The sequence below is a fragment of the Misgurnus anguillicaudatus genome, chromosome 8, assembly GCF_027580225.2.
Source record: "Misgurnus anguillicaudatus chromosome 8, ASM2758022v2, whole genome shotgun sequence".
Lineage (NCBI taxonomy): Eukaryota > Metazoa > Chordata > Actinopteri > Cypriniformes > Cobitidae > Misgurnus > Misgurnus anguillicaudatus.
This window is the reverse complement of record NC_073344.2, coordinates 6,971,977-6,992,085: the sequence shown is the minus strand read 5'-3', so window position 1 is coordinate 6,992,085 and position 20,109 is coordinate 6,971,977. Positions and strand designations below refer to the sequence as shown.

The 20,109-nt window shown below is 37.3% G+C and overlaps 1 protein-coding gene and 1 long non-coding RNA gene across 15 annotated transcripts in view; one reads left to right on the top strand and one right to left on the bottom strand.

The window, feature by feature from the left end:
- pde4ba (phosphodiesterase 4B, cAMP-specific a) overlaps positions 1-20,109 on the top strand; it is a 204,887-nt gene that overhangs the window by 59,089 nt on the left and 125,689 nt on the right. The window contains exon 1 of one of the 3 annotated variants that reach the window (XM_055214350.2): positions 15,179-15,592. The exons of the other annotated variants lie outside the window; for them this stretch is intronic. Coding sequence (XP_055070325.2) covers positions 15,375-15,592 — 218 coding nt within the window. The 5' untranslated portion in view covers positions 15,179-15,374. Of the gene's footprint in view, positions 1-15,178; positions 15,593-20,109 lie in introns of those variants that run through there. 3 annotated transcript variants of the gene reach the window in all.
- LOC129451883 (uncharacterized) lies at positions 7,991-12,570 on the bottom strand. 12 transcript variants are annotated; one of them, XR_012370720.1, is made up of 8 exons: positions 11,470-12,276; positions 11,091-11,177; positions 10,226-10,809; positions 9,885-10,128; positions 9,729-9,787; positions 9,389-9,447; positions 9,006-9,105; positions 7,991-8,862 (listed from the first exon to the last, which is right to left on the bottom strand). It is a non-coding gene; the product is annotated as an uncharacterized lncRNA (long non-coding RNA). The 12 variants fall into 12 exon arrangements; XR_012370719.1 differs by having other exon boundaries at positions 9,885-10,469; positions 10,751-10,809; XR_012370718.1 differs by having other exon boundaries at positions 9,885-10,809.

Sequence of the window (20,109 nt, the reverse complement as noted above, 5' to 3'; positions counted from 1 at the left end):
TGTCCAAACTATTACAGTACTTTGGCTTTCTAGGCTCGATTTGGGCTTCAGAGACCAAGTAATGGAGATTGTTTGGAGACTGAGAGGGCCTACAGTAATCTTTCTTCCGAGTCAAACTGACCTGCATTTTCCCACATTGTCAACTATAATGTTTCCTGCAGTGGAACTGAGTGCTCATTCTAATCATTTCAATCAATTTACTAAAGTGTCTTCCACATAACATCCATAAATAGCAGTAAAAAGGAAATGGTTTTAAAATCCCAGGAGATACAGACAAGGTATTGAGCAGAACAGTTATGTTAAGAACTAGATTTATTTATTTCTAAAGAAAATGTGTGTTGATTGGATTGGTTGTTTTGGTTATTTGTCCAGTATCCACACTGCACTATATGGTTTTAGCTCACATAACACACTTTCTGCTTATCTCGTGTTAACATTGAGTACCTATAGAGTAGTATTACATCCTTCATATATTCAAAAGGTCTTTAGTTTTATCAGATTTATAAAGATTAGCTATACCGATTCTTTCTGAATAAACCAGACCCCCTCGAGGGGTACCGCGGGCGGAGCGAGTCACAAGAAAGCAACACACACAAAACAGTATTTCACTATCTCTGGATCAATTATGATTCACTACATGTTTGTGTCATCTGCATTATATGCAATTACGCACCGATTGCCAACACAGACATTTGATGCAGTTTTACTTCCTGCAACTCATGACCCAATTGGGATGCCCCATTTCAATGAAATCCATTGAACAAGCACACACCCATAACTCCGCTGCTAGCCTGTATAAACAAACTATATCCATTGTTTTTATATGCCTTTGTTTATTGGAAGCTGAACAAGCCTACATTTACTTGACAAACAAAAACACACTTCTCTGGTGATGTTGGCACTATTCTAGTTAAAATGCCCATATAAGGACTTCCGTTGTACTTCCTGCACTGAAATTGACCATAAAATAGAAAGTAAGATTGTTATGTATGAATCTTTCATGTTCGAAAAAAAAACTTGTACAAACCCTGACTTTCTGCACAGAAATATTTCATCATACATCCAAATGCTTTTTGAATCTTTGCCTATGTTTAGCATGAGGAATCCAACTCTCACTGTACCTTCACGAGAGCATCAAAAACGCTCTGGTTAAGGGTTGTGCCGATAGTATCGTGAATCGCCAGACATATCGCTAATAGCGGGCTTTCATGACGATAGTTGGCGATAGTTATTATGATTATTATCATCATAGTTTCACATTAACATGCGCATTGCATGTTTTTCCTCGCATAAGAGGGTTTGTGGGCTTGTGCGCACGGATTTCTTCTTGCATGCACTAGGACTCAAAGCGCGTGTCTTGGACTTTTGCTCGGACCTGAATGTGCGCCGCATGGAATCCTTCTAGCACCTGAACTTGTAATACGCGTGGCTCTGACATTTCCTTGCACTAGAGAGGTTGTTAGGCACACAGAGGGTTAAAACCAGCGAGTTTGAGACTTAATGACGTGGATGAATTAATTGTATCAGCAGTTTTAACTCTTTCACCGCCAGCATTTTTCATGATTTTCACAAAAGTGTAATGCCTTCCAGAAAATGCTCCTTTTTAAATATATAAACATACAATATATGAGTTAAAAGAACAGACCCTCTGCTTTCAAACAAAAAAATCAGTTTCATCCTACCTTAATGTGTTCTGTTTTTATCACCTCTCAAATATGTGTAGGTTTCATCAAAAACACAAAATTTTGAGCAAAAAGCTGAGATAATTCCTTTTGATAGAGATCAGATGCAGAGCGATCTTTAAAACATACACGGACATACAGCTGTTTGCCCTAGGGCAATACTTCCGGTTTTTATAAGTTGCGGACCTGGTGGATAATAGCGGTATTGCAGATTGACGAGATAACTCATCAATGGCGGGGAAAGAGTTAAAAAGGTTGCGTTCATGACCGTGTTGCCCTTGCTTCTTTTTTTGTCCACCAATCAAGTGACTTGTCATAAATAAAGTAGTGGGGCAGTAGTTTAATAAATGAGTAAACTACTGCCCTGCTCCCCGATACTATCGTGTATCGGCGATCTTACAGGCTGACGATATGACGATCTCTGACGCCCCATTCAGACAGCCAACGACAAGCAGTAGCAGAGCGACGCGATCTCATTCATTTCAATGGAAACCTGGCGACTTCCGGCGACACGAGCGAAAGTGACCGTTGGCGACTGTATGGGCGTGTCCAACGACGCGAGAAAGTTAAGAAAAGTTTAACTTTATGCAAATGTCGAGCGACTTTCGGGAGCGACTACCAATGAGAACAAAGCAGTGGAGTTCATGTCATCCTTCTCTCGTCAGTTACTGGCGTGGATGGTACTCATTTGTTTATGACAAGCAGATTTAGAAACGCCTCATTGAAAGAGACAAGCGACACACAACGATAACGTCGCTGGCTGTCTGAACGAGGGGTAAATGGGGCATATTGAACAACATTACTCTGGTTGCCCTGCCAACGACGCTTTAGACAAAGAGTAGTGGATGCTGGCTTTATGCCCAGCTGCACTGCTTTCTGAACTTCAGCCAGCTTCTTGTTTCCTGTCTGCCATTATTGGACAAACTGATTAATCCAGGTGTGCCAACAATAATCAGACACACCTGGATTAATCAGTTTGTCCAATAATGGCAGACAGGAAACAAGGAGCTGCTGAAGTTCAGGAAGTAGTGCAGCTGGGCATAAAGCCTATTGGAGATTTTCACCTTCAGATTGGTTGCCACCGAAACACGTCATAGCTCATTACCACTTTCCCCGACGCTCACACTGTCCAAGGTACGCTGCCCCACTGCTCACCGGAGCTCCCCACCGGCTCTCATTGAAAATAAATGAATTTCGGCCATTTTGACACTTTCGCTGGTGGTGTTGTAAACGCACAGTTAAACAGTGTTAATAAAAATGCATGAAATAGCCCTAAAATACTGAGTCATTTTCAGCACAATTGCTACTGTATGTACGCTATTACTTGGGGTAATAACTAGTCCAATAAAAAAAAATCCACTAACAGGTCTACAAAATATTCTGATCCTCAGACTTGGCCTGGGTCCCCACTTTCATGTTCAAAGTCTTATTATACAGATACGTAATAGCACACCTTTTCAAGATATATTGGAGGTTTTCATTTATCTTCGCAGCATGAATAGTGCAGGATGATTTATCTTACATGCCAACATTTAAGTCAATGTAATAGCAATTTGCTTAAGCAAGCACTACTAATATTCATCTACACCAGAAATCAGGACTGTGTGGCTTTGCAATGGTTTTGGAAAGAACTCAATTTAATCTGCTTGATGCATTATTTACTATTGTGAACAGAAACCCCAACAGATGTGCTGAAAGTGTATTGTCTGTGCTAATACGTGTGTTTTTGGGACAGTGCAGATTCTACACGGTACAGTGTGCAGATGACATAATACTTAAATATTGACGTCAACAGTAGATTAAATGACGGCTTCTTTCCAATTTGACTCCAAGCTGGTGTGTTGTTGCCCTAATACTCATTCTGTTACTAACACACTTCGATTATCTCGGTTTTCACTCATATTTTTCCCTTTGAAGTCCATTTCTCATCCTTTCTCCTTTGTAAACTTGCATGAGGGTCCTTGTGAGCCATATGACGTCCCTTGCTGCGTCATTCGGCAGTAAGGAAACGGCTTTATGTAAGACATTCAGTTATGTAAGACCTCTCCTCAGAGGCTTCTTCACTGAATAGGCTTCAGACTTAAAAAGGTCAGCCAGAGTGACTTAAAAACATTCACATTCCTGGTCACTGAATCCAGTTTCCACAGCAGTGCCAGACCTCTGCAACAAGGTTTAGGTTTGCAATGGAGCGAAGGCCTTTGTAGTAATAACTGTGTAACCCAAAGGTTATAGGTTCAAACCCTGGAAATCATGACTGCCACTAGTGATCAATAAACTGTGTGTGTTGAGTTAGAAGGAGAGAACCAGAAAGATTTTACCACCAACAGTGTACTCACTGTTTAACACCTCACAGTTTCCCACTATGTTTTTTTTCAACCAAGGCTCACTCTCCATACAGTACCTACATTTCTGCATAACCTTAAATTTGTTGCTTCCGGTACATTGCTGCATCTTTGGATGGAATGTCCACTAGAGGCGCGTGTCTTTGTGTTTGTTTGAGGCAAGGTTTTTAACTCTTTCCCCGCCATTGACGAGATATCTCGTCATTTAAGAGAAAATATTTGCAAAAAAGTGTTACCGATAAGGTTTTAGGCTTATCTGTAATACCGCGCACTTCCCTAATTTATAAAAAAAACTGAAGCAAAAAGTTATTTATTTAATTTTACACTGTGTTTATGTTTTGATAATCTTTCTCAATCTGATCTCTATAAGCAGATAAAAAAATATAGATAGGATGAAACGTTTTTTTCCCCAATTTGTTTGTTTATTGTTTGTTTTACTGTTAGACATTTTCAAGGATTTTTACAGTACTGGCAGGCTACTGTAAATAAGATTTACAGTACTAAGTTATATTTCCATTTTACAGTATCTAAATGCTACTGTAAATGTGTAATACAGTGTGCTACTGTAAAAACTCTAGGTTTACAGTATACTGCTGTATACTATACTACTATTCTTTTCTTTTTTATATATACATTAATTTGTAGTATTTAAATTAGCTATAATTTTTAGATACAATGAATTTAAATTTTAACCTACAGATACTGCTAACGTTTAATTCGAAGAGACAATTTCAATATTTGGAAGCCTTTATTTAAAACAATACAAATACTTTAAGATGTTTTGTGAAAATTACATTCAAAACATACACATTTCAAATAATTTAAAATCATCATCTAGTTATTAATAGGTGATTTAAAATGACTTTTCCCGTGTATAAGTGCTATTAATAGGTCCCCAGAGCTTCTATCAACCTAGAAAATGTGAAAAAGAACAACACAGTAACTTTGTTTGGGTAAGCCATTTTCTGCAAGCATGTGAAAAATGTGGTTGTTCAGATTTCGCCTGTTTTGTGAGGTAGGTAGCAAGGCCAATTACAATAATACCGCCCCTTAATCTGCACCAACCAACCACGTCGCTGCCATTTAGTGCAGAGAGAAAGAAAGAGAGAGAAAAAATAATTGACAGCACAATTGAGTTCAATTCCAACAAACCACCATCATTTGTGATCAGTGTTTGCATTTCATCCGCTCATTTGCATTTTAAACGACACACCCAAAAACGGCACACATTTGCTCAGGCCTACAAAGTGGCAATTTTAACATGCTATAATTAATTATCTGTGGAGAATTTTAGCTAAAACTTCACGTACACACTTTTGCGACACCAAATATTTATTTTACATCTTAAAAAAATCTCATTATATGACCCCTTTAACTCTTTCACCGCCAGCGTTTTTTTAAAAAGTTGCCAGCCAGCGCCAGCGTTTTTCATGAGTTTCACCAAAGTTTAATGCCTTCCAGAAAATGTTCTTCTTTAAATATATAAACATACAATATACCAAATAGAACAGACCCTCTGCTTTCAAACAAAACAAAAAAAAAACGTTTCATCCTACCTTCAGTAGTTCTTTTGTAATCAGCTTTTGAATATGGGTAGGTTTCTGCAAAAACACCACATTTTGAGCAAAAAGCTAAGATAATTCCATTTTTGTGACGGACTTTTTATAGAGATCCCATTCAGAGCGATCTTTAAAACAAACACAGACATGCAGCCGCTTGCCATAGGGCAATACTTCCGGGTTTAAAAAGTTGCAGAAGGGCGCGGAAACACTGAAAATCTCGTCATTGGCGGGGAAGCGTTTTCTCTTAATTGACGAGATATCTCGTCAATGGCGGTGAAAGAGTTAACATTAGCAATAAATACAAATAAAGCACTGCACAGTCCTCACTGTATGAATTAAATGTGCAGCTGCAAAAGTTGTTAAGAACAAAGATACATTCACATTATAAGCAATAGGGATGGGACGGTTAGAAAATTTCATATCATGATTATAGTGACCAAAGTTATCACGGTTATCAATATTATCATGGTTTTCTTAAATTGAGATGGAAATGTTCAAAAAGAACTGATACAAACACTGAAAACATTTTAACAAGTTTTATTTTTGAAAATCAGCAAACAACAAATACAATTAGCAGCTATATGCACTTTTTAAAGCATAATCATTAAATCAGGGGTGTCCAGCCTTTTTTGTGTGGCAATCTACTTTTAAAATGATAAAGCCGACAAGACCTACCTGCTAAAAAACATTTTTTTAACAAAACACTGTTAAATTTTTTAATAACACTTTAAATGTGTGTTAGGAGGACTATCTCTACGTTAAATTTAGGGCTGTCACCATAACTCCATTCTTTTTGAGGAGTTAAAAAATCCTTGAGTACATGCTGAGTCCTTATAGCGGAATAGCGGAGATGCGGTTTTGATTAAATAAACTGACAACATTATCAGAAGCATCTCTCTCTCGTTTGGTTGGTCGATCGATCGCGCGCACATACACCGTACGTGTGGATCAACTCCAGCATGTATGTGCATCCAAATTTCGGAAGTTAGACGACTCCGCTGCAGCGGGCAGGCATAAGATTTATAAAAACACACTTAAGAAGAAATGCGCAACAACTCAAAAAAGACTTCTAAGACCATAATGCCAATTTGGCGCTTTGCTTTCCGAAGCTCGTTGAGGCGTGGAGCAGCATACACAGTTATTAACTTATAGGCGATCTATAGGCATTGCATTTGCGATCGACTGGTTGTATTGGACACCCCTGCATTAAATGAACATTAACATGGAGCCCTGAGATGTATGAACCTGTTTTAATGAACAGTACCTTAAATAAGAACATCAAATGCACACATAAGCAACGCCTTAAAACACAGTGCACCTGTTACTGCCTTCCGCCACACCTTCTTGCACAAAAACCAATGTTGTATGCGTGCGCCTGCGTCAAGCTGATTCTGGCTGGACAGGATTTACCGCAAGTTTTCAAAATCACGGTAACCAAACACGGTTGTAATGATAATAACATTTTAAACGAAAATACTAACCGTCAGGACATTTTATCATGGTTAATCGTCCCATCCCTAATAAGCAACTTTGTCGCTGTGTGTCGATCGTCTCTTTCAAAAGAGGTGTTTCGAAAATCATATGGCCATAAACCACGATTTCTGTGATGTGGAAAACGCAGACAAAATCATGGAAATCCAAGCATAAAAATAGAATTTACTGTACAGCGTGGAATGTCACGGAATTCGGCAAATTTTGGATTCAGTCATTTTTAACTAATTTATTACTATTTTTTACATGGTTTCATTTATTGGCAAATAAAATAACAGAAATGTGCAGAAACATTTTCCTTTTTTGTAATGTTGCACGTAAAGTAAGGTATATGAATTGCAAATAATGACAAGTGTTGCCTCATCAGAGCGCAGGCAGGTTTTGTGAAAGCCCAGAACACAGCAGACATAAAAGGTACAGTATACTTTCTTCCCTCGTCGCCTTGCACACGCATACACCCACAGGTATATTTACAGGACATTATTGTTTAAAGGGACATTCCACTTTTTTTGAAAATATGCTCATTTTCCAGCTCCCCTACACTGTAAAACATTTCAAGTTGGTTAAACTTAGAAACGAAAGTTCACCTGCTGCCTTACAAATCGAAGTAGAATGAACTTGAAGATATGCTTTGTTTCAACTCACAGAGATATGTTTTACATGGTGTTAAACTAATCATCATTTATTGTTTCAACTTCATCCTCGTAGTTGAAACAACTAGCTAAGTTACATCATCAGTTCAATAAAACTCACTTTATCACTTTATCTCAACTCAAAGAGTTATGTTTTACACGGGGTTGGATTAATAATCATTTATTGTTTCAACTTCATACTTGTAGTTAAAACAACTAGCTAGGTTTCATTATCAGTTCAATTCATCATCTTGACTAATAATACTCACACTGAAATAAACTTGCAAATTATTAGCTCAAAAACTATTTATTTGCACAAGAACAATTTGTAACATTGGCTTGGAAAAGCATTTTTGTTAAAAATGAATATTACAAATGTTTATTAAAAACAAATTTCATTTAAATATTATATGGGTTTCTTTAATGTTTTTAAACTGTGAAATCAACACCATAGTTGTAATAATAGATACAGGTATGTGTAATGTTTCTTTTACTGATAAAAACTCAAATATGATAAAAATAGTTTTGCACTGTTAATTTTCAAATTATTAGTATTATTATTATTATTTTAAAAGCCACGTATTTTAGAGTTAGTTTTTTTTAAAGAACAATTAATGCAATATAACTATCACCAAACCTTTTTTGTTAATACCCAGTCGCTAAGAAAGTCTTTTACAAAATAAACCGATGGACCTTGGAAACAGTCAACATTTCACATCAGCTGGTTTGTCTAGTATTTAACACCATTGGAAATGACCATTACTGTTCCATCCCTGGCATAGGCATCATTTGCAGCGCTCAACTGAAGTTCAACATCATGAGAGAAATCAGGAATAACAAAAGGATCAGGCCATTCCACTGATGAGGCACTAGTAGTAATTGTAATGCAAAGTCAGAAACCGAACCAGAAGCTGTCAACAAAACTTTCAGTGTCACTCGATCTGATGGTAGATCTTTAATATCGGTGAAATTGCAGTGCTCATTTCCAAAGTCTGGATCCTCAAAGTGTAGAAGAAAGTTTCCTTGCAAGCCCAGAATGATGCACCATGTCACACATAGCTCCTTGACTGACTCAGGAAAACTCTCTAGGGTGACACACCTTATTTCTTGAGATGACACAATAACTCTGAGAGGTATCTTAATGCACCAACTGCTGTAGAAGTGTGAAAAAAGAGACTAAAGTTAGAAAAAGCAGCCTAGGCTTAGCTTCTGAAATTGTACTACGAGTGAAGAACTGCTAAGTCTAACGAATAAGCACCAAGTTGATAGCATTTGGCAACATTGTTTTTACAATACCTTATGTTAACTTGAATGTCGTCAAAGTGATGAGCAGCTCTTCTTCTATGCAGCCACACAGATGCAGAGTGACCAAACGAGACAAAGTAGTAAAAGCGGACTAGAAAAAAAAACAGGAAATTGTATGAGTGAAGAACTGCACAGTTTACAGTAAATGTATTAAGTTGATAGTATTAGGCAACATTGCTTTTACACTACCTTATGTTAACTTGAACGTCGTCAAAGTGATGGGCGGCCACAAAGATGCAGAGTAACAAAACAAGACAAAGTAATAAAAGCAGATTAGGAAAAAAAAAACATGAAATTGTATGAGTAAAGAACTGCACAGTTTACAGTAAATGTATTAAGTTGATAGTATTAGGCCAACATTGTTTTTACAATACCTTATGTTAACTTGAACGTCGTCAAAGTGATGGGCAGCTCTTCTTCAATAGCAAGCGGACTAGAAAAAAAACATGAAATTGTATGAGTGAAGAACTGCACAGTTTACAGTAAATGTATTAAGTTGATAGTATTAGGCAACATTGCTTTTACAATACCTTATGTTAACTTGAACGTCGTCAAAGTGATGGGCAGCCACAAAGATGCAGAGTAACAAAACAAGACAAAGTAATAAAAGCAGATTAGGAAAAAAAAAACATGAAATTGTATGAGTAAAGAACTGCACAGTTTACAGTAAATGTATTAAGTTGATAGTATTAGGCAACATTGCTTTTACACTACCTTATGTTAACTTGAACGTCGTCAAAGTGATGGGCAGCTCTTCTTCAATAGCAAGCGGACTAGAAAAAAAACATGAAATTGTATGAGTGAAGAACTGCACAGTTTACAGTAAATGTATTAAGTTGATAGTATTAGGCAACATTGCTTTTACACTACCTTATGTTAACTTGAACGTCGTCAAAGTAATGGGCGGCCACAAAGATGCAGAGTAACAAAACAAGACAAAGTAATAAAAGCAGATTAGGAAAAAAAAAACATGAAATTGTATGAGTAAAGAACTGCACAGTTTACAGTAAATGTATTAAGTTGATAGTATTAGGCCAACATTGTTTTTACAATACCTTATGTTAACTTGAACGTCGTCAAAGTGATGGGCAGCTCTTCTTCAATAGCAAGCGGACTAGAAAAAAAACATGAAATTGTATGAGTGAAGAACTGCACAGTTTACAGTAAATGTATTAAGTTGATAGTATTAGGCAACATTGCTTTTACACTACCTTATGTTAACTTGAACGTCGTCAAAGTGATGGGCGGCCACAAAGATGCAGAGTAACAAAACAAGACAAAGTAATAAAAGCAGATTAGGAAAAAAAAAACATGAAATTGTATGAGTAAAGAACTGCACAGTTTACAGTAAATGTATTAAGTTGATAGTATTAGGCCAACATTGTTTTTACAATACCTTATGTTAACTTGAACGTCGTCAAAGTGATGGGCAGCTCTTCTTCAATAGCAAGCGGACTAGAAAAAAAACATGAAATTGTATGAGTGAAGAACTGCACAGTTTACAGTAAATGTATTAAGTTGATAGTATTAGGCAACATTGCTTTTACAATACCTTATGTTAACTTGAACGTCGTCAAAGTGATGGGCGGCCACAAAGATGCAGAGTAACAAAACAAGACAAAGTAATAAAAGCAGATTAGGAAAAAAAAACATGAAATTGTATGAGTAAAGAACTGCACAGTTTACAGTAAATGTATTAAGTTGATAGTATTAGGCCAACATTGTTTTTACAATACCTTATGTTAACTTGAACGTCGTCAAAGTGATGGGCAGCTCTTCTTCAATAGCAAGCGGACTAGAAAAAAAACATGAAATTGTATGAGTGAAGAACTGCACAGTTTACAGTAAATGTATTAAGTTGATAGTATTAGGCAACATTGCTTTTACACTACCTTATGTTAACTTGAACGTCGTCAAAGTGATGGGCGGCCACAAAGATGCAGAGTAACAAAACAAGACAAAGTAATAAAAGCAGATTAGGAAAAAAAAAACATGAAATTGTATGAGTAAAGAACTGCACAGTTTACAGTAAATGTATTAAGTTGATAGTATTAGGTAAAATTGCGTTTACAATACCTTATGTTAACTTGAATGTCCATAAAGTGATGGACAGCTCTTCTTCAATAGCTTATCAGCCACAAGATGCAGAGTGACAAAACGAGACTGTAAAAAGTAAAAACAGACTTTTGTGGTTAAATTGTTTAAAAATCACTTGAGTGTTAACATTTGCAAGACTTTAATAAACATGCAAATGACAAACTTTGTATAGATATTAATCCGCGAATCGCATGGGAGCCGAACCGTGGGTCGTGATCTATTTTTTACAGTCTATGGTCGTCTGCGATCCGGTAACTTACACCACTGTAATCGCTATGATCAAAATACTTAGTACTCTTGTACAAAATACCAAAAATACGACATACAGATTATAAAATGGTAAAAATCATGCAAATACCTGTTATTTATGACAAGATAGGGAGGCAGTTTTTAATCATATGGTGTCCTGTATGTTCAGCAAACACGTGCGTCCTACTTGTAAATCCAGAAACACAGATAGCACGAACAGCATTTAAAGCCACTGATTAGAACGCAATAATCAAAGAAAAAAGATTAACTATACGCAACACAGCTGTTACCATCAACAACATGTAAAGGGGATTCTCTGGCGAGAGGTTGCAAACCTATGCGCGTGCGCAGTAGCCTGAAATGGCTGCCCTGCTAGACTTAAACACATAATTCTGTGGAAACGAACAGATATTGTGTCCACTTGTTAAGCGACTGAGAGATATAAATCTATTTAAAGGTTTTTTATGGCCTTTATGTCAGACGAACAGATCCTCGAACACTTATTAGACACTATTTGCGTTCATTTCAACGCATATTCCCCTCGTGCCCTTAATCGCACGAGGATAAAAATCTTTCAAGCATCACAATAATACATTACCCGTTTCTTAAACGCTTAAGACTCAGCCCGTGATTAATTCACATTGACAGTGAACAAACAAATCTGTTAAGCTTAAATGTTAAACTGTAAGCTATATTTATAATCAAAATAATCGATATAACGTTACGCACAACCAATTGAAATATCCAAAATTGTCCCCATGGTGTATTAAACTCTTTTAACATTTGATGCTTCGATGTGAAAGCAGATAAATATCCTGACGACGACGCATTCGCAAAGCAGGCTCGATGTCTGCATATTTTCTTTACTTTAAACTCAATATTTTTATCTAAAAATGTATAAAGGGCATCTCTATTACATCAAGACAAAAAAAATCATACATACCTCCTTTGCAGCCTTGCAAAAAAAATGTATTATTGGTCATTTCAGATGAGCGCTGTGTCTGAGGTAAAGTTAACTGAAATTTTCCCGGTCTTTTCTGGACACGACCCCTCCCTCTCGTTGTGATTCATAACTTACAGAAGTTAGTTAAATGAACATTCACATCACAGAGACAACTCACAAGTAGTTAAGACAATATGTAACTTTAAGTTTAACTTTGTGAAAACTTACAGACTTGGGTTAAATATCTAAAACTTGCTGTGTGTAGTAGAACTAAATAGCAAATGTTAGTACACATAACTTAATGAGGCTATAATGTTTTACAGTGTACAGTTAAACATTTGATTCTTACAGTTTTGAAATCCATTCAGCTGTTCTCCGGGTCTGGCGCTAGCACTTTTAGCGTAGCTTAGCACAATCCATTAAATCTGATTAGACCATTAGCATCGCACTAAAAAAATAACCAAATAAGAGTTTCGATATTTTTCCTATTTAAAACTTGACTCTTCTGTAGTTACATCGTGTACTAAGACTGACAGAAAATTAAAAGCGATTTTCTATGCAGATATGGCTAGGAACTATACTCTCATTCTGGCGTATTGATCAGTGACTTTGCTGCTGTGGCATGGCTGCAGCGGGCGTAGTGATATTACCCACTGCCCGAAAATAGTCCCCTTGGTTACTTTCAATGGCAGGGGACTATTTTCTAATTACTCATAAAGCTGCATTTAGACTAGCAAGCGACTAGCAGTAGCACAGTGATGCAATCTCATTGATTTCAACGGAAGATTGTATGCTAATTATGACCTACTTTCGGGAGCGACTACCAATGAGAGCGAAGCAGTGGAGTTCACGTCATCCGTCTTTCGTCAGTTACTGGAGTGGATGGTACTCATTTGTTTATGACAGATTTCGAAACTTCATTTCTCCTTCATTTCTCCATAACCTGAAATATGTTTATCCTGGTATAGGGCCATATGATTTCCGAAAGGTACGTTAATCCAATGAACCTGTGTAGGGTTTTTTCTCCAGACAGAACATTTCTCTCCATATGACAAAAAAATCAAGCATGAGACACAGTTTTCTTTTAATATGTGCAAAATGATCACAATGTAGTGAGTCCTTTGGGGAACCTTAAAGCAAAAAAGTTCACCCAAAAACTGCAAAACCTGTACTTTCTTCTTTGGGGCATTATAAAAGATCATTTAATTTTCCATTTGGGTGAACTTAATGAAATCGCAGTATGAAATAAACAACCTGATATTCAAGCTATTGTACTGTAAAACTGTAATAACATTGCTTGAATTTTTCACTTATTCTAAAGTTTATTTATTTCCCTCTACTGAAATTAAAAGGGTATGCAAATTTTGTCCTAGTGCCCCATAAATTTAAGTCACACTAAATCGAGTACAGAGCCTGTACTGATACCAAAAGCCATACTGATTGTGATCAAATTGCTTTTCTTCTTTTCATCTATCTTTTTCTTATCGTTAATCTTAGAATTAAACCTCAGTGTGTCAACCCAGATCTGTACAAAGCTATATTCTCAGCGTTTGAACATCAAAGTCAAAACAACACAGAAAATATTTCACCATCTGTTCGCATTTTTTGTTTATGCTCTCGTTTATCATCTTTTCTTGTTCTCATTACTTCTTCTCTCTGGTCTCCATGGTGAAGCCCTGGCTGCCTGCAGATGTTGACTGGCAGGTTGATATCTGGCTAACATGCTTCCATTCTTCAATATGTCTTTATGAGAGCCACAGATAATCCCGCTGTGCTGCTGACACACTGCGCCGTTTCACCATCAAGCGTGCTTTGAAGGAAGCATAACACCTCTGATAATGGCTGTACAACGTCATGGCTTCAGAAGTTTTTTTCTTGGTGTGGATTTTGTATTACTTTCAGACTGAACAACTAAACATTGGTATCTTAAAAATGCTTTTAAATGAGATATAGAAGATATAATGCATTACATTTTCTTCGTGGTTGGAACTTTATGTGAAGTAAATATAAGGAGCACCTTCACATAAACCCCTTATTTTAATAATCTATGTGTCATTCATGTAACATTTAATATGCGTTGTTTTCTTGTCAAAGCAGCACATTTAATATCCAACCCTTCGTTTACCTCAAAGCTACATTTATTTTGTGGACACAGCTAATCCGCAGCTTAAATTGCTTTTGGGATTTTTTTATCGGTGTCTTCAGCGCCACTGAGCTGTGAAAGGGCAGAAGCCCTCATCAGAATTCAACCAGAGTCACCCGTCAAGCGAACCAACCGCTGACCAATCAGCCGCGAAGGTGGGTGGAGCTTTCACCGTCACCATGCACATTTTTCTCGTGACCTTTTTTTAAATCCAGGGCTCTCAGAGCTATTCAGAATTTTTTCATTAAAAATATCACCTGAGGCAGCAGAGTTGGATGCGATCAGTCGATGCCTTTCTCCGGGTGTCCTCTTTGCATCTGCTGAAACTGTGCAGAGCATCATGGGAAGCTTTGTCTACTACTTTCTAAAGAGGTGATGGGAGAGAAAATCTGCTTTTGTTGAATAATTTAAGATGGAGTTTCCTGAATAAAGTAGTGAGCAGAGAAAACGGTGGTGGAGTGAGTGGAAGACAGACATGTAAATAAATAAGTATGTGAGTCATATCAAGAAGCCCGGACATCCACGATTCTAAAAGGAGTCGGTTATGTATGTCCGTAAGAGAGAGAGAGAGAGACAGAGAGAAAGCTTTGCCTATAAGAAGAAATGGGTGAGAGAGGTGTGGTTATAGAAAAAGAGAGAGGGTGTTTTTTTTCTTGCTCTCACAGGAAGGAGGTGTGACTGCGCTGAGAGAGACCGTGCTCAGTGTGTCAGTGGAACCGAACGAGAGAGGATTATTCTACTGCATTGCCGAAAGCCTAAGCTGACAGAGAAAGAGAGAGAGAGAATAGCACAGCCTCACGCAGATATTCCTGTCCGACACACAAAACATCAGCCTGCATGGCATAACCTCCTGTGGACTGATAGACCGGGAGGAAACAGTTGAGGCAGTGTGACTCAATAAAGGGGGCGAAATAGGGTCGGCATCATCATGTCCTCCAATGAGCTGAACACTACAGAATTGGACCCCTGCATTCGCACCTTTAAAGAGCACATGCATTTGGAGCTGGAGCCGGCGAGACTGGGTACAGGCAACAAGCGCATCACATCACCCAAAATTTCCCCTCGCAGCTCCCCGCGTCTCTTTCGGAAGCTCATGGTCAACAAGGGTAGCCGCCACAGACGCCGGTTCACCGTCGCGCACACCTGGTAAGATCCAACTCTTAGAGAGGAGAGTAGAGTACGTTGTTTTGCTAACTTCGGATTTATTTTTATGAATGACAACGAGTTACGGTAGTTAGGGATGGGTGAATGGTTATAGGTCAGCGGGGTGTGATGTCATTGCAGGTGTGTGAAAACAAAATTATGAATTAAATGACGGGAAAAACTAGTGAATGTCGGGTCTGTGAGACAGAGATTGTGAAACCACAGGGTCATTTTTAAATCAATATGACATTGAGATGCTCTTTCTATTGTCGCAATTTCCTTTCAGGAAAGAGTTGAACCCTTGACCCTTTTTCTGAAAACTACAGATACCACAAAAACGGTACTGTAGATGTAAATCTTATAGACAAATGTAACTGTATACAATATAACTCAAGCGTTCTCAAAATAATGAGTGTATGTGTGTTAAAGGTATACAGAGGTTTTAAACGGTCAAGGTTTCAAAACCACTGAAATGTTCTGTGATACCGTCTCCAAGGAATGAGCTGTGTTTATACAAAATTCATTAAATCATTAAGTCATGTGATTGATGTTTACATTTAATATACATTACGAAAATATTATATATTTTTTGAAAGCATATTATAATTTAAAGGCGCAGTGTGTAATTTTTAGAAGGATCTTTTGACAGAAATGCAAAATAATATACAAACTATATTATCAGGGGTGTATAAAGACCTTTCATAATGAACCGTTATGTGTTTATTACCTTAGAACGAGACCTTTTTATCTACATAGAGCGAGGGTCCCCTTACATGGAAGTCGCCATTTTTTGCTGCCATTTTTCTACAGAAGCCCTTAAAGGACAATTTTTTTTCTCCGACGATGACATGTTTGTCCGGTGGCGGCTACCGTAGCTTCTCAAAAGCGAGGGGTGAGCCGTGGACTAAGCAGTTGGTTGCAATTTGCAACCTCACCACTAGATGCCGCTAAAATTTACACACTGCACCTTTAAAGGCTTTATTTTACCTGCCATTTGAAAATAACACATTTAAGTGTTGCAATGGCAATACCGCAACACTATGAAACCGTGGTATTTTTGCTAAAGGTTATCATACCGCCGGAGTCTTATACCGGCCCATGCCTAGTGTGTAATATATTAAAGGTGCAGTGTGTACATTTTAGCGGCATCTAGTGGTGAGGTGGCGAATTGCAACCAACGGCTCAGTCCACTGCTCACCTCTAGCTTTTGAAACACATAGAGAAGCTACGGTAGCCGCCACCGGACAAAAATGTCATCTTCGGAGATAACTTAGTAAAAAAAGTTTGTCCGTTAAGAGCTTCTGTAGAAACATGGCGGCACAAAATGGCGAATACCATGTAAGGGGACCCTCGGTGTATGTAGATTAAAACGTTCTCATTCTAAGCTAATAAACACATAATGGTTCATTATGAAAAGTTTTTACGCCCCTAATAATATTGGTTTGTATATTATTTTGCATTTCGGTGAAGAGATCCTTCTAAAAATGACACACTGCACCTTTAAAAAAATAATAAAAATGCAAATACTAATCAATTTTTAAATATTAAAAAGACATATGCATAATCTGAAATAATTTTGAAATGTTTTAAACATATAGACAACCCAATCTTGCCTTTTTTCCTAAAACTGGCAACTGCATACTGTACTGTAGGAAGGTCTTTGCGTCACTCGAAATAAAAATGTAGTAAGAGTCAAATCCACTTATCGTTTACTGAAGAAAATAAATGCTTTGTGTGGTGAGATGTTTCCTGTGTATTGAAGTGATTGGATCAGACTCGGGAGGATGTGGGCAGGATATGATGTGGCACAAAAGGTTATTTATTCTTTGGTAAATAGAAGATTTCTCATCCTGTCTAGACTCTTGCTACGGTCATATTGTACTACAATAAAGCATTGAAACACTTTAGAAGAGATCTCATAGTGACACAGTATGAAATATTTTTGTGTTTTGAATGCAATCGGTTTTGTGTGCTGTAAATTGAACGTTAGCTATGGCCACACATGTAAAGCTCTGAGTCATTCTGTTTCATATTCACAGTAGTAGGTGTCCCTTCTAGTTAGCTAAGCAAATGATGTTTGATGTTTAATGTGTCAGATACAATAAATAGTATGACGGGATTACGCTGATGCACAGACACACTTTATCCAGACGAGCATTAGACACAGATTGGAGGCAGTTTAATGGGGCACACTGCAGTAAAAGCTTTCTTTTATATGGTGATTTGTCAGATTATAGTGTTGCAAAGATTTTCAGCACCGATCTGCCATGAATGGTGTCATTGAAGGCATACTTGATTTCAACCATTCATAAAATAAAGGCCACAAATCACAAATACTGTATCACCAAAGTGAACATAAATGTCATGGCAGCATAGCTTAGAAGATTTAAACAGCTTTAAGTTAAAGGATTAGTCAATTTTCTTAAAAAAAATCTAGATAATTTGCTCACCACCATGTCATCCAAAATGTTGATGTTTTTCTTTGTTCAGTCGAGAAGAAATTATGTTTTTTGAGGAAAACATTCCAGGATTTTTCTTTTTAATGAACTTGAATGGACCCCGACACGTAACAGTTTTAATGCAGTTTAAAATTGCAGTTTCAACGGAGTCATTTTTGACAAGAAAAAAAAATGCACTAAACCACAACTTCTCGTCTATCTCCGGTCATGGCACGCGTCAGCGCGACCTCATGTAGTTGCGTAATGTCGTGAAAAGGTCACGTGTTACATATATGAAACACACATTTGCGGACCATTTTAAACAATAAATTGACACAAAGACATTAATTAGTATCATTCCACATACAACAACGTCGGACCGGTCCTCTTTTTCCACACTTGTAAACACTGGGGCGGAGTTTTGCATACGTCATCCGTGACCTCTTGACGTGATGACGTATTGCGTGAGGTCGCGCTGGCGCATCAGGTCCGGAGATAGACGAGAAGTTGTGGTTTAAAAGTGCATATTTTTAATTTTTCTTGTAAAAAATGACAATCGTTTCGCTAGATAAGACTCTTATGCCTCGTTTGGGATCATTTTTGAAACTCCTTTGAAACTGCAATTTTAAACTGCATTAAAACTGTTACGTGTTGGTGTCCATTAAAGTCTATTAAAACGAGAAAAATCCTGGAATGTTTTCCTCAAAAAACATAATTTCTTCTCGACTGAACAAAGAAAGATATCAACATTTTGGATGACACGGTGGTGAGTAAATTATCTGGATTTTTTTTTTTAAGAAAACGGACTAATCCTTTAAGGGCGCCATTATCTTATTATGTTTGCTCCTAATATGATTGTTTCAAATCAGTGCATACAGCAGATCAGTTATTCTTAACGTCTCTTACCTACCAAACTTTTATGTCAGACACCTGATTTTGTGATTTCACCATCCAAAGCCATACAGAAATTATTTGATCAGGCATTTTTATTAGTATTTTCAGCAACCCTGTCAGAACAGATCAGTTGAGAACCCGTGGCATAAAGCATTTAACCACAATATAATTCACTTACAAACTTTTGCAACTCATTAAACGTTTTATCGCAGATGTGCATCTTGTAACCGATGATTTCACATGCATTAACAGCTTGTGCAACAGAGTGCCACAGTTGAGTGTGTGGTTTGGTCCCTGCAGTGTTAGCTGACACACCAGAGGACTGGATGGAGGGGGCAGGGCTGTTTTGAGGGAGTGAGGTGGTGCATGAACACAGAGGTGGAGAAGATACAGAAGTGCACTGGTGTGGAAAACCATTGAAAAGTCTCTCGTCGCTTCATATTACATGATGCTCGGGAAGAGATTGAAAGGGGAATCTCTTGTCAATTAGAACGCTCAGTAACCACTACATAAAACGAGTTAAGTCCTGTGTTCACCGCCGATCTAGGTGGGTCTCATGCTGGACTCGAATCTACATTTTTCATATAAGCACCATAACTCAATGAATCTCTTGCACGAATTTGTGAGTGAAATCTGCATAATAATGAGTGTATGTGTGTATTAAATAAGAAAAAGAATAAAAAACGCAAATACTAAAAATAAAAAAGATAATTTAATTCATTTTTAAATAATAAAAAGACATACATATACATATCTTAAATATTTTTGAAATGTTAGAAACATATAGATAACCCAATCTTGCTTTTTTTCTCAAAAAAGCAGCATAGGAAGGTCTTTGCGTCACTCGTAATAAAAACGTAGTAATAATATCCACTTATTGTTTACTGAAGAAAATAAATGCTTTGTATGGTGAGATGTTTCCTGTATTGAAGTGATTGGATCTAGATGTGTCGCATGCTGGACTCAAATCTACATTTCTCATATGAGCACCATAACTCAATGAATCTCATGCATGAATTTGTCAGAATGCATGAAATACTGTTAGACCTGCCCTTTAATGGTCATTATACACTCACTTAAAGGATTGTTAGGAACACCATAATAATACTGTGTTTGAGCCCCTTTCGCTTTCAGAACTGTCTTAATTCTATGTGGCATTGATTCAACAAGGTGCTGAAAGCATTCTTT